Source organism: Gadus morhua, chromosome 16 (genome assembly GCF_902167405.1).
Source record: "Gadus morhua chromosome 16, gadMor3.0, whole genome shotgun sequence".
NCBI classification, from domain to species: Eukaryota; Metazoa; Chordata; class Actinopteri; order Gadiformes; family Gadidae; genus Gadus; species Gadus morhua.
The window spans coordinates 19770344-19785947 of record NC_044063.1 but is presented as its reverse complement, the minus strand read 5'-3'; the positions used below and the strand labels follow the sequence as shown (position 1 = coordinate 19785947).

Genomic DNA, 15604 nt, shown 5'->3' with positions numbered 1-15604 from the left:
CTGAAATAGGATAGTTCGAGACATACATTGACAGAGCTGTGACAATGAGTCACTAGCCCTCTGAGAAATTGGAAATAGAGTGTTCAGGTAACAGAGACAAGATTGGATTGTCCCGCTTTTTGCAGAAGGGTAAGTGAAACCCGACTGCGACCTTCATAAGCACTAGAGTCGATCGGGTCGGCACTTTTCGATACCTCAGAGGTGCACATCGGTGACTTATACTAGTGTGTGTGTGTGTGTGTGTGTGTGTGTGTGTGTGTGTGTGTGTGTGTGTGTGTGTGTGTGTGTGTGTGTGTGTGTGTGTGTGTGTGTGTGTGTGTGTGTGTGTGTGTAATGATTACATGTGACCTTATCATGGGTTTTTGGTTATGGATTGCTGTACATTAGGAAGTGTGACCTAAAAAAGCAAACAAGGATGACAGGAAGGAGATAAAGTAAGGGGAGGGAGGTTACAAAGTGTTAGGGAGGAAAGAAAAATAATTGAAGGCAATTTGATAGGAAGCAATGCATGATAGTCAATTAGTGTTGACAATGATCCAACAATCTGATGGAATCAGAATGAAATTATGAATCAATCATTCAGTTTACCTCAGTTGATCAATTATTCCTAAAGCTTAATAATTCAAAGAATAATAGGGTAAAGTGCACCAATGAGTTTTTATGAAAACAAATGTGTCTCAGAGACGCGAGAGAGTCCGACAAATACAAGTTAAAGGAATATAAAGACATGGGCGAGTGGCGGTGAGAACAACGCGGGCCAAGTCAGTTAAAGCACTGCCAATCAAAGTCGGATGTGTGCAAACATGACTAAGGACTTTATTAACCAAATCATTTTCCCTGTAATATCCACAAATAAAAGTGATCTCTTTATATATATTCACATTGTATAATTTTCATAGTGTGACAAAAAAAAATCTCTTTTTTTGGGGGATGGGGTTAGGTGGGCTGGGGGGAGGGGGGGAGGGCGGGAGGGGGGGGAAGGGTCGTTTGGAGGGGGGGGGGGGGGGGGGGGGAGGGGGGGTCGAGGTTTGGAGGCAGGGGGAGGGGGTCGGGAAGGGGGGGGGGGGGGTCCAGCCATTCCTTATTAATTGTCATTTGATCAGTCGCCATGCAGTCATCAGTAAGGGGGTTGTAAAACATTACGATTGGTCAGCAATGGCGGGCGTGTCCCACTTCGCTCTTATACGTGTCTTCGGCCTCGTCCTGGCCTCAAATCCATTCAGTTTACCTTAGTACACATTTCATCCCACTGCAACAATAAAATAAAAATAAATTAAGAAAGCAATATTCTTCTTCAGGGTGCTCAAGAGTCTTCCTCCATTTCCCTTTTCTTTGTTTTTTGATATTTTCTTCTTTTTTTTATATAATAATAATAATGACTATAATTATCCTCGATATAAATTCAATAGTATTTTTTTCTCTTTCTCAAATTTTAAATAAATCATTTTGGCAATCTTCATATGTTGTCACTTTTAGAATAAAAGAATACTCGAGTAGAAAATAAAAAACTGTGAGAATATTCATTGGAATAGCGATAGAGAGAGAGAGAGTGAGGAAGAGAGAAAGAGCGAATGAGAGAGAGAGATATAACAGAGAGAGAGAGAGAGAGAGAGAGAGAGAGAGAGGGAGAGAGAGAGAGGGAGAGAGAGAGAGAGAGAGAGAGAGAGAGAGAGAGAGAGAGGAGAGAGAGAGAGAGAGAGAGAGAGAGAGAGAGAGAGAGAGAGAGAGAGAGACTGAGAAACAGAGAGAGACAGAGTGAAAGCGAAAGAGAGACGAAAGAAAGGGAAAACATTGAAATAAGATCGACTCGGGATGGGGGGGAAGAGAAGAAAAGCATCCATTGTGGACGCGAGTCAGAGACGGCTCTATATATATACAACATCTGCTGTTGTGGAAAAATGAAAAAACAACAAAAGGTCCCATCTAAGCGCCTCTCGCCGCGCCTCTTGTCCGCCTCTCTCCCCCCCCCCCCCCCCCCCCCCCCCCCCCCCCCCCGCCCCCCGCAGCATGTGTCTGCGACGGGGGGGGCCGTGGCGCGCGCTAGTCCCCGTTACCCTGGAGTCCCAGTGTTATACCAGCGTGTAGGACTTGGCATAGGGGTTGTTGCTCTGTTTCAGGTGTCCTCTGGAATCCAGCAGTGACTCCTGGGAAGTGCTGAGCTTGGCAGCCTGTGCTTGGGCCAGGTCCCCCGATGAGGGGACCTCTCCACGGGCCTCGCCCCTCTCGCGGGCCTCCCTGTGCGGCAGCGTGGCGGCAGTTCCTGGTTGCCACTGCTGCACCTCCCCCCGCGGTGAGGGCAGCTCCATGGGGGTGGGCTCCATCGGAGGGGGCCTCTTCAGGGTTCGGCTCCGCTGGGGTTCAAGGCAGGTCTGGCCCATGGCTCCTCCTCCTCCTCCTCCTCCTCCTCCTCCTCCTCCTCCTCCTCCTCCTGATCCTGGTCCTGCGGCCGTTTCACCTGTAGCACCACCACCTCCTCCTCCTCCTCCACCACTGGAGCTGGCTCCCCCCTGGCGGGCTGTAGCAGCGACGCCGCGGTTCAACAGGAAGTCCATGCGGAGATAAGGTGGCAGGTGCACCAGCTCTCCGCCTGAGAACCAAACACATGGAGGGGAGAGGGGTTAGAGAGAGCATCCAGTCAGCCGCGGTGACATCCTGATGCCGAGCAGGCTGTAAGTCTGGTTGTAGATATATGCCGCTTTTCCACCGCACATGTAGCTCGACTCGACACGACACGACTCGACACGACTCGACACGGTAGCAGCGCGGGTCCTTTTCCACCGCAAATAGTACCTCCGGGACGTGGGCGGGGTCGGCTGCGCGAAAGGGCCGTGACGTATTTTTGTACGCGACGCAAACAATACCTACGTAACCCACACATGGACAGAACCCACATAACAACAATGGAGAACATCGATGCGATGGTATTCGTGTTCGCATTATTATCTGGCATGTTGAAGAAGTGGAATATGTTGGCTGCGGCGCTGCTATGGCTGTTACCAGCATGGTTGCCATGTCGCTCTCGTGACTTCGTCACACTCTCTGGCCAATCAGTGGCCGGCCGTCTGCCGACGTCACCTTTTAGCATCGGCTCAGCCGCTTGGAACCTAGAGCGAGGCGGTACTAGAAAAAGCAGCCACTTCAGGTACCAGATACCATGTTTTCGCGGTGGAAACGCAAAAAAGGCGAGCTGAGTCGAGTCGAGTCGAGTCGTGTCGAGCTGGTACCATGCAGTGGAAAAGCGGCAATAGAGGTGTTGAGCTGCGAACGCATGCAAAGAGATCAGAGTGATGTCCAACCTAAACTACAGAATAGGTTGTTTGTCAATGTGACCCGAATTGACCCATATGAGAGTGTGCTGGTACAGGGAACTACCGACTGGGCAAGAGACAGCAAAACGTCACGTATGTAAAGGTTCTGTCAGCCAAAAGCAAAATGGATGATATTCGTTTTTTGGGTTATACACTAATCACAATGCTTATAATAATTATTACAGATTCTATTTCTGCCAGTTCATTTCCACTAGATGCCACAAAACGTTAAACACTCCACCTTTAAGGGTTACAAAGGTGTGCATTAAGCACTTTGAAATGATGCTCCATGAAATCCCCAGCAATCTCACGCCATTTCAGTCCATTTTTCATTCCATTTCTTTTCAATTGGCTACATAGCCACAAACATTAGTGCGTCGCAGCCTATTGACAACCTTAGTTGAGCTCATCATCTGACTTTGAGATGCATGACCATATATTTTTGGACATTTTCCTGAAGGGATTTAAGGTAGGTGTAATGGGTACATGCCTCTGTCATTTTGTCATATGTTATACACATATTTCTCTTAGTTTTTCAGCCCCCCATCACTTTAGGCTGAGTCGAAGGTGAGGGTTAGGAGATTTTAGGGTTTGGCTTAGGAGACATTTAAGTTAGGTTAAATGGTGGTTATGTTTAGGATTAAGGAGAGTTTAAGGTTGAAGTATGGGGTGTAGGAGAAGTTTAGGTTAGGGTAAATCTTGGCTATTTTTAGGATTGAGGAGAGATTCAAGTCAGGCTAGGTGGTTTTGGTTAGACTGAGGAGAGCTTATAGGGTTGTTGGGTCAGGCAGAAACTGAGCTTTATGCTTGTGGAATGAGGATAAATAACTTGCATAAACAAAGGCAGAGCAGTAAGTATAGGGAGGGGAAGACTAGGTTAGGAAGAATGAATGTAATCCTAATAACATTGCAGGGGGAAAGCAATAAAATGCACCGCACATTAAGGGGTAAATTGGAGAATGTACCAAACGATGAAGTCTATTCATTATTTTCAGTTTTGCTCCATAAAATACAGAAAGGCAATGCTGACCTAAGCGGCATTATTTGCCAGTGATTACGAGCCGTTCTGCATCTGTGTCAATGAATAAATGCTGAGTAAGAACGAGGAACAGGTTGGGAACGTTCTGGTCTTATCCATGGATGTTATCTATTCTGTTACTGTGTGTTGTCTATCTAACAAGTTTTGCAGAAAACTGCAAGTACACACTTTTGTGAACTATCAGTTTTAAAGAGTGAAAATAAACAGGCCAGGTCAGAAGGAATTATTTACATTTACTACAGGGCAGGGCTGCTGCCTTTAAGACAGATCTAGCTTAGTCATGAAATGTGTCCAGTGGTACAGTGTAGAGAAGTAAAAAGGTACCATGAATAACAGTGACTTGGGTCACTGTTATTCATGCTGCTGTTATTCACCCTGCTCAACATATAATCATGTTGAGCAGGGTTGTGTTTTTCTTCTTTTGGTGAAGGTGAGGGATACATTCAGTATATTTCAAACCTTTCTGTAGTCTGTATACCCTTTATTGCTTGTTCTAAACTCTGCCAACCTTTAGCTGTAATATAACTAATCTATGAAGGGATGACAACCACTGAGAGAGAGAGAAAGAGAGAGAGAGAGAGAGAGAGAGAGAGAGAGAGAGAGAGAGAGAGAGAGAGAGAGAGAGAGAGAGAGAGAGAGAGAGAGAGAGAGAGAGAGAGAGAGAGAGAGAGAGAGAGAGAGAGAGAGAGAGAGAGAGAGATCCAATTGGCTACCTTACTAGTACATTCACTCCCAGGGATCCATGTGTATGCGTGCATGTGGAGGAGTCAGTGCTGAATTAGTTGTTGGGGGCGGTTGCTTTATATTCTTAACAAGAGCTTGAGTGTACATCTGCAACTTAATCTTTACAAAGGTCACTGGGATCAGCACACGCAATCATCTCATTGGTGTTGGTCTACAACACCCACGAACACGGGCACACACACACAAACACAGCCACCACACACACACATAGCTTAATACGTATAGTCAAACATGTGACCTTGGGGAGTGAGCGCGTGGGTTCATCATGAGCATTAATATTGTACATGGTTTCATAATTATAAATTGTATTACAGCCGGCCAATGTGATGAATGTCTTTGAGTGAGACTTGAATTAAATATAAATTTAAGTGCTTGCATGAGAGCTCATTAGGAATTTCCAAAATCCATCAGCTGGTTAAATGCAAATATGCGTTTAATTGGACAGTCATGTCGACAATATAACAGCCCTTCCCTGCTATGTCGTTATTCTGAGACAGTAGATAAGTAGTGTGTGTGTGTGTGTGTGTGTGTGTGTGTGTGTGTGTGTGTGTGTGTGTGTGTGTGTGTGTGTGTGTGTGTGTGTGTGTGTGTGTGTGTGTGTCTGCATGTGTGCAGTAACTATCTGTCCTTTATTTCGATGTACTTAAGCAGCACTTAAAAATTCAAATGCCACATCTGTGGCATTACAATTGTCTCTGCCTCTCTCTGTTCTTTTTCTCATGTACACTTGTTCAGAAAGTCCCTAACACACACACACACACACACACACACACACACACACACACACACACACACACACACACACACACACACACACACACACACACACACACTGAGCAAGTGAGAGAGAGAGAGAGAGAGAGAGAGAGAGAGAGAGAGAGAGAGAGAGAGAGAGAGAGAGAGAGAGAGAGAGAGAGAGAGAGAGAGAGAGAGAGAGAGAGAGAGAGAGAGAGAGAGAGATGCACATCATCTGTACTGAGAACAGGGGACAGACAGCGGGAGGTCCATGGGGGGATGAAAGAGAGAAACCAGGAGAGGTGGCGTTGAGTCAGTCAGTCGTGCCGCCACCGTGCGTTTGATACGTGAGGTAAGCCGGGGTCACAGAGGTGTCACAGTAGCAGGGATGGGGAGGGGTAAGGCTGGGGTCAGTGCCTAGCTGTCAATCCTACTCCACCCCGGACAAGTCGCCTAGGGGTTCACCGGCCGATCAACAGCTAATGACCAATGTACCGGACCCGAAGAGCCGTCAATTTGTTGTTAAAAACAGCTCATCCATCAAGCTCGTCCACTAGATGGTTATGTTGGAAACATGAATGAGGAGAGGATTAGTTTCTGAGACGATGAGGTCTCCATACATCGTTGACAAGGTAACAGTCATAAGCCAGCGCCTTGACTGGGGCGGGCGGAAATAACGAGCACATTGGGCTGTGATGAAGCACGTGCTGCAGTGCTCTGAGCAGAGTTGGTTTACCACCTCCCTGCCTATCAGCCTGTTACCGCAGATGTTCGTAGGAAATGGTGCTATTAAAGGTAAAGAGATTCTGCTGAGTAACCCATCGTGTTCAGGCGGGAGGGGGACTTCATTGAGTTTGGGTTTGTTTTGCACAGCAGTGGGGGTCTAAGGCCCCGAAGGTTAAAGGCTTTAGATCCACAGAAAGTCGTTGTTACTTTTGTGTTAAATGTGTTACTCATGCCCCTTCACATTAACTGAACTACTCAGCTGAAATTTAACCCCCGATGCGGTCTGTAGGTTAGCTATCCAGGCACTGTGGAATTGCAGTTTGAGTTCAAGTTGACTTTTATGTAATCCAACCAGGGTGCTAAATACGCACAGTATTAATTAGACCAACTAATCTCGAGAAGTATGAAAGCGTAAGAATTAATACATTCTCCCAGTTACCTGCCAGAGTACCAATGTCATCCTCAAGCTTTAAGTTATATATTAAACCTCATAGTTTAAATCTTATCTTCGCCGCTAGTCTGCCAGTCTACGGTGTTGGGTACCGGCGGCAAAACAGGAAGAGGAAACAGAATCCACCCTGCGTGTTTACTGTGTGGGTAAAGTGAGCCGGCGGGCCGAGCGCGGGCCGATCATACCCCGATCGGCCTCCATTGTGCCGCTAAAGACCTGTTTTGTGTGCCGTGACAATGGCCTCAGATTAGGTTGGGACGGACACGCCTCAGCGCCCCCTCCACCCCCGGGGGACTGGACCATAGGAGTCAGCTGTCATGTCAGCAAGCAATCAATTCATAATGAGCTGCGGAAACCCAAGAGCCAACGCAGCTATGGTGGCCCCTAGACCTGTCTACTGCTATTGGGACAGCCACACACGATAGCACGCACATTGAGACACACACGACACACACACAACAACGTACACATGCACACACGCCCTCACAATAGCGTACACTCTCACACACACACACACACACACACACACACACACACACACACACACACACACACACACACACACACACACACACACACACACACACACACACACACACACTCACTCACACGCACACACACACACGCACACACACACACACACACACACACACACACACCACACACACAAACCTACCCTCACAATAGCATGCGTAGACACACACACAAACACACACAAATTCACACACACCCACACAAAAGCATGCATAGATACACACACAAACACACACACAAACACACACAAAAGCACGCACTCTTAGACACACAAACATACATACACATACCTTAATATATATATATACAGATATATAATGCTCAAACACATACACACACCCTCACAGGAGAGCATACACACACACCCACACACACATAAATGGTACATGACACCTTCAACAATGCATCATTGGCCCAGACTGACAGTGTAGCATTCCCAGGGAGGAGATGATAGAGGAGCCGTCTACAGGTTGCCGGCATGTGCGCTGTGCGTTTGTCAGTCTGAGTGTGCGTGTGTGTGTGTGTGTTCGCTCTTGAGAGGGTGTGTGCATGCGCGCGTGTGTGTGTGTGTGTGTGGGTGTGTTCGCTCTTGTGAGGGTGTGTGTCTGTGGTCAGCGTTCCAACGGGCTGTACCGTGCCAGACAGCGTAATCAATCATGGGGGTTTGTGGGTAGCGGGCCCGGTTCAGCTGAGGTGAGGCCCGGTCCCACCCCCCCACCCCCCACCCCCCCGAGGGGGGGCGGTGGCGGCCGAGCTAGAATAAGTTTGGTTTGCAGTGGCCGATAATTAAGTGTTTTCCCCGTGGTAAACAGGCCATTAGGAAACACTTCTGTGTTCTGTTTGGTTTGATAGGATAATGCTCGCAGTTGTGATCCAGAATTCGTGTGAAACGAGTTAGTGCTGTCGTCAGCATAATCCTATACGCACACTTTTCTTAAATAAATGATTCTCATCAAAAAGTAACTTTTTCAACGACTTTAATTAATGGGACATTGATTTATCTTTTTCCGATAGTTTCTGTTGGGGTAGACGACCGGCCCCAACGGGAGCTTACCATCGACACCATGTCAATAGGTCATCAGGGTCAATGCAGATTCACGTATGGCTCTCGGTGTGCGTGTGTATGTGTGTTAGTTTCTGTTTGCATGTGTTTGTGTGTGTGTGTGTGTGTGTGTGTGTGTGTGTGTGTGTGTGTGTGTGTGTCTGCTTGTATGTCTTTGTGTTTGTGTGTGTGTGTTTGTTTGTACATGTGTGTGTATGATTGCGTGTGTGTTTTTATGTTTGTGCATAGATATGTGTGCGTGTGATTGTGTGTTTATATGTGTGTGTGTGTGTTTGTATACATGTATGTCTGTTTGTATGTTTATGCGTGTGTGCGTGCTGTTGCCTGCATGTGCGTGTCTGTGTGTGCGTGCGTGCCTGCATGGCGTGCTTATGCTCTTGCCTGCATGCGTGCGTGCGTGCGCGCGTGCGTGCGTGCGTGCGTGCGTGCGTGCGTGCGTGTGCGTGTGTGTGTGTGTGTGTGTGTGTGTGTGTGTGCGCGCGCCCCCACCTGGCCTGTGCGCCTTGGGCGCCGCCATGTTGATGACGCGGCTGACGTCCTGGGGCTTGGGCGGCGAGGCGGTGAAGCGGCAGATGCCCGACTCGGACGGCGTGCTGGACGCCACGCTGTCCGTGTAGTCGTTGGTGCCCGCCGTCATCTGCTCCGACGACGTGTCCGAGATGAAGCACTCGGTGATGGTGAACTTGGCGTGCCGCAGCTGCTCCTCCATCTTGGCGTGCTCGTAGGCGCGCGCCAGCTCCTCGTAGGTGGAGGACGCGCTCTCCGTGGACACCATGCTGCTGCGGGCGCGGTCTGAGGGCACACACACACACACACACACACACACACACACACACACACACACAGACACACACACACACACACACACACACACACACACACACACACACACACACACACACAGACACACACACACACACGTACACACACAGACTTAACTTAACTAATCTATATTTAGTTTTGCTAGGCTATAGTGTGGTATACTAGACTTTACTACACTATACTTTCTATACTAAGTGTCACTATTCTATAGTATGCTATACTATACCTTCTTCAACTATACTATTTAAAACAAAGTGTTGCTATGCTATATTGTGCTATACTGCACTGTACCTTACTAACCATGCTATTTAACACCAGGTGGTTGCTATGCTACAGAGTGCTATATTGTACTATTTATGCCAGTTGTTGCTATGCTACACTTTGCTATACCGTACTATACCTGACTAAACCAAGCTATCTAATACCAGTTGATGTTATGCTTCAGTGCTATATTGTACTATACTCGGCTTTGCTGTGCTACACTGCGCTATACTGTACTATCTTATACCAGGTGTTGCTATGCTGCAGAGTGCTATACTGTACTATCTTATACCAGGTGTTGCTATGCTGCAGTGTGCTATACTGTACTATCTTATACCAGGTGTTGCTATGCTGCAGTGTGCTATACTGTACTATCTTATACAAGGTGTTGCTATGCTACACTGCGCTATACTGTACTATCTTATACCAGGTGTTGCTATGCTGCAGTGTGCTATACTGTACTATCTTATACCAGGTGTTGCTATGCTGCAGTGTGCTATATTGTACTATCTTATACCAGGTGTTGCTATCCTGCAGAGTGCTATACCGTACTATCTTATACTAGGTGTCGCTATGCTGCAGTGTGCTATACTGTACTATCTTATACCAGGTGTTGCTATGCTACACTGCGCTATACTGTACTATCTTATACCAGGTGTTGCTATGCTGCAGAGTGCTATACTGTACTATCTTATACCAGGTGTTGCTATCCTGCAGAGTGCTATACTGTACTATCTTATACCAGGTGTTGCTATGCTGCAGAGTGCTATACTGTACTATCTTATACCAGGTGTTGCTATGCTGCAGAGTGCTATACTGTACTATCTTAAACCAGGTGTTGCTATGCTGCAGTGCGCTATACTGTACTATCTTATACCAGGTGTTGCTATGCTGCAGAGTGCTATACTGTACTATCTTATACCAGGTGTTGCTATGCTGCAGAGTGCTATACTGTACTATCTTATACCAGGTGTTGCTATGCTGCAGAGTGCTATACTGTACTATCTTATACCAGGTGTTGCTATGCTGCAGAGTGCTATACTGTACTATCTTATACCAGGTGTTGCTATGCTGCAGAGTGCTATACTGTACTATCTTATACCAGGTGTTGCTATGCTGCAGAGTGCTATACTGTACTATCTTATACCAGGTGTTGCTATGCTGCAGAGTGCTATACTGTACTATCTTATACTAGGTGTCGCTATGCTGCAGAGTGCTATACTGTACTATTTATGCCAGATGTTGCTCTGCTACACTGTGCTATAAAGGGCTGATTATGGTCCCACGTTCCCGCGTAGCAATGACCACGCAGACGCCTCGACGCAGTTTATGTTTACGTTTATGGTTCTGCGTCGGGTTTTAATAAGCAGACCAATCACAGCCCTTGCTGCTGCGTCGCCTCGACGGGAGGTTACGATTTTTGGGATTTCTTTGCGTGAATGTGGAACCATAATGGGCCCTTAAGGGGCTCTACTGTGTTCTGTGGGGCTGTTGCCAGGCCTCTCACCCGTGTCCTGGGAGGGGCTGACGCTGTAGCTGTCGCTCTCCTTGTCCACGGAGCCGGTGGCGCGGGGCGTGGGCAGCCTCCAGTCGGTGGTCAGGGTGTGGGAGGAGCTGGTGGGGTGCGGGCGGTTCAGGGTCCACTGGCTGGCGTAGCGGCTGCGGGCCGCGGCAGGCCCGGCTTTGGCAGTGCGTCTGGCAGTGGGATCTGGGGGCGGGGGGGGGGGGGGGGGGGGGGGGGGGGGGGCGTGGGCGGTCGGGATGGGATGTAAAGGAGACAAGGATGGTTACTGGCCGTTCTCCTTGAGTGAATGGTAAATAGACTGCATTTATACAGCGCTTTTATCCAAAGCGCTCTACAACATTGCCTAGCATTCACCCATTCACGCACACATTCACACACCGACAGCAGCGTCGGCCATGCAAGGCGACAGCCAGCTCGTCGGGGGCAGTTAGGGTTATGTGTCCTGCTCAGGGACACCTCGACATTCAGCTAGGAGGAGCCGGGGATCGAACTAGCGACGTTGTGGTTACCGGCCAACGCGCTCTTCCTCCTGTGCTACTGCCGTACAGAATCAGTAGCAGATCTTAAACGCTCAGCAGAAGACAACGTGGAGGCTTGATGCTCGAGCCTTGAGGAAGGGCTTGATTCAGAATGTAAAGACTAGAGGAGGTTTACGCTCTGGGGATGCACCTACACATCCGCCACGCATTATGTGATGGGTCACACTGTATGATGGCAGAATAATTATGTTTTTTTCATCTGTGTTGCAGGGAAGGGCCAAGACAATTTCAGCCCAAAAAATATAGACTTTTTAAAATTTGTTTGGGTGTGTTTTTTTGTGCATCCACATTTGCGTAACTCCTCAAACCATAACCAGAATAACAAAGCCATAAACACAGAATCCATAAATCTCAAAAAAAAAAATCTCCGAAATAAAACAGCTTAAGACGCATATTTATTGGTCATTGGTGCCCACGAATAATTTGGCAGCCGGGCGCCTGTTCCCAAGCAGCCCGATCGCTACGGCTCCCGTCCGCCGTGTATCAACTTCCTGATCAACATTAAGCTCCTACGCGGCGCCATGTAATAGTCATGATGGTACCATCCGTCTGAGGGTGCCCGTACCCGGATTGAAATAACCTGGTGTTCAATGAGGGGCCCAGACACCCTGAAGTGCTCCGCGCGGCTGGGCCCCGGTAAGAATGGGGCCCATTGGAGGGCCGCTTGATTGGATGTGGGCAGGGGAAGAATGCGTCTGGTAACCGTAGTAGGTCAGAGAGGAGTGATTCCATCAGATTAAAAAACATGGAGACGGAGACGGAGTGGGGGGTGGAGGGGTGGAGGGGGGGGAGCCTGAGTTTGAACAGCAGGGGTTGGGGAGGGCAAGGGCTGAGTCAGCAGATTGGATTCAAGCCCCACTGGCCGGGGCGGAATGAGTCGATCGTGTGTGTGTGTGTGTGTGTGTGTGTGTGTGTGTGTGTGTGTGTGTGTGTGTGTGTGTGTGTGTGTGTGTGTGTGTGTGTGTGTGCGTGCATGTGTATATGTGTGTGTAAGCAGCCCTCTGTGTGTATATGTGTGTGAATGCTTGCACCTGAGAGTGTTTGCTTTTGCCGCATGTGCTTTCACAGACTGCTTGTGCAAATGCTGTGTGTGTGTGTGTGTGTGTGTGTGTGTGTGTGTGTGTGTGTGTGTGTGTGTGTGTGTGTGTGTGTGTGTGTGTGTGTGTGTGTGTGTGTGTGTGTGTGTGTATGCTCCTGCATGGCTGTGTTCCTCCAAGCTATAGTGTGTGCTTGTGTGTGTGTGTGTGTGTGTGTGTGTGTGTGTGTGTGTGTGTGTGTATCTGTGTGTCTGTGTAGGTGTGTGTGTGTGTGTGTGTGTGTGTGTCTGTGTGTGTGTGTGTATGCGTGTGTGTATCTGTGTGTCTATTTAGGTGTGTGTGTGTGTGTGTCTGTGTGTCTGTGTAGGTGTGTTTGTGTGTCTGTGTAGGTGTGTTTGTGTGTCTGTGTAGGTGTGTGTGTGTGTGTGTGTGTGTGTGTGTGTCTCTATGTGTCTGTGTGTGTATGTAGGTGTGTATGTCTGGGCCTCGGGTGACCATTTGTATGAGGCCGGTCAGGAGAGGAAGTGTCAGGAAGCGAGCAGTGTGATCACTAGTCTTCATCAGTGCTGCTCCGGTAGAGCCTAAACACGGTGAAGCCTTCTAGGGCTGGCCCGCGGGCCCTGGTAAAGCTGACCGATGCAGGGTCTGAGGCGGCGTCCGATGGCGGTTCAATACGAGTAAAGGACGAGGCAGGTCGGAGGAACGACCGGCCTGCCGTGCGATTCAGATAAATTACCCCCCCGTGGCTCGAGTTTTGTTTTGAGGTGCCCAGAGGGGTCATTCTCTCGCTCACTAGAGCCTCCAAATTATCTGCACCCCTTATGTTCAGGAAGAAAAACGGATTGATCGGCAGTAAGGAAGAAATAAGAAGATTAATTGCAGCTTCCATATCGCAAGCGGCATGGAGCACAGAGATGACTTACAAGTGATTATTTTATTCTAATCGCGCACACTTTTTTTTATCAATTGTTCGACCGCCCACGTGGGCAACTTCTGTGTTCAAAGAAAAAAGGCTGGGCAATATTTTAAACTGTTTGCATGATTTGTATTTGATCATGATGTTACACATTTATTATGAGCCTATCTCTCCTGCACATTTGGGGTTACATAAGCCGGTGAAACATCATAAAGCGCACTCGGCCAGATAAAACAGATATAACTATCTTAAACAGCGTTTGAAATGTCCACAGTAATCATTAAACACCTGCATGTTTATTTCAAATTAAACGCCTCTTTGTTACTCAATTTCAACATCTACCTCCCATCCATCAACCTATTAACACATTCTCTCCATTATTGACCGTTCAGACACATTTCACTAGGGATTAGTAGGACCTGGACTACAACCAGACATAGTTAGTGGTACAGTGTTAGCAGTTAGTATAAAAAGTAGGAAGTAAGCTTGGAGCACTGACGGTGATGGTGCGACTCACTGGTTCCTGGCCTGGCGTCGGACACGTCCACCAGGGGCCCCGTGGCCTGGGACAGGGACTGGTAGTGGACCGTGTGGGTCACTGTGGAGGACTTCTGCTTATTGGTCTCGCCAAAATCATTGTCGGTTAACAGCACTGTGGACCGGTCGTCTGGAAGACAGGGAGGAGGGAGGGAGAGAGAGAGAGAGAGAGAGAGAGGAGAGAGAGGGAGACAGGGAGAGAGACAGGGAGAGAGAGAGAGAGAGAGAGAGAGAGAGAGAGAGAGAGAGAGAGAGAGAGAGAGAGAGAGAGAGAGAGAGAGAGAGAAAGAGAGAGAGAGAGAGAGAGAGAGAGAGAGAGAGAGAGAGAGAGAGAGAAAGAGAGAGGGAGAGGGAGGGAGAGAGAGAGAGAGAGAGAGAGAGAGAGAGAGAGAGAGAGAGAGAGAGAGAGAGAGAGAGAGAGAGAGAGAGAGAGAGAGAGAGAGAGAGAGAGGGAGAGAGAGAGACACAGACAGACAGACAGACAGAGAGACAGACAGACAGACAGACAGACAGACAGAAAGAGAGAGAGAGAGAGAGAGAGAGAGAGAGAGAGAGAGAGAGAGAGAGAGAGAGAGAGAGAGAGAGAGAGAGAGAGAGAGAGAGAGGGAGATAGACAGAGAGAGAGAGAGATGGAGAGAGAGAGAGAGAGAGAGAGAGAGAGAGAGAGAGAGAGAGAGAGAGAGAGAGAGAGAGAGAGAGAGAGAGAGAGAGAGAGAGAGAGGGAGATAGACAGAGAGAGAGAGAGATGGAGAGAGAGGGAGGAGATGGACAGAGAGAGGAAGAAAGAGAGAGAAAGAGAAAGAGAAAAAGAGATCAAAGCCAGGCATTGGGACCGTTCACGTCTCGGCGTGACTGTGTGTTGCAACTGACTGAATCGTTAATTTCCAAAGCCCTTGAAGTCACATGAAGTCATAACAACACGGCTCCCAGCGCCGCACGAGGAGGGCGAACGGGCGTCTCTGCCGAGCCAAACTTCTCCTTCCTCACCGATTGTCTCCATTGTGTCTCTCTCCTCGATGAGCAGCTGCGCTCGGGGGATGTCGATGTGCATTCGTAACGTCTGCTGCTGTTTGTTCACCGTGTCGGGGGTCCGGGTATTCTTACTGGAGGGATCAACAGGAAGAGCTTCATGAGTTCAAGGTTGTTGTTTTTCTGTATTTTGGTGTGACTGCATTGCGCGGAGAAAATCGGAATCTAATCCGATTTCTCAGCAAACATTTGCACGGCGTTGTTCCAGAAAGGCCACAGGGATAGTGTGTCTGGTATGTGGTGATGTGCACAGCTGCATTGTACGTTGCTTTTATTGCTTAAAGCAGTAGATTTTGCCGAACGTACCTCATCAGCATTTCTGCCAGGCTTTTGGCATC

The 15604-nt window shown here is 48.4% G+C and overlaps 1 protein-coding gene across 1 annotated transcript in view; it reads right to left on the bottom strand.

The window, feature by feature from the left end:
• Positions 1-1981: 1981 nt before the first annotated feature.
• The window catches only part of dscamb (Down syndrome cell adhesion molecule b), a 131835-nt gene continuing 118212 nt past the window's right edge, over positions 1982-15604 (bottom strand). The window contains exons 28-33 of the mRNA XM_030381857.1: positions 15573-15603; positions 15225-15340; positions 14200-14367; positions 11191-11391; positions 9090-9392; positions 1982-2587 (exon numbers count right to left, since the gene is read on the bottom strand). Coding sequence (XP_030237717.1) covers positions 2070-2587; positions 9090-9392; positions 11191-11391; positions 14200-14367; positions 15225-15340; positions 15573-15603 — 1337 coding nt within the window. The 3' untranslated portion in view covers positions 1982-2069. The remainder of the gene's footprint in view (positions 2588-9089; positions 9393-11190; positions 11392-14199; positions 14368-15224; positions 15341-15572; position 15604) is intronic.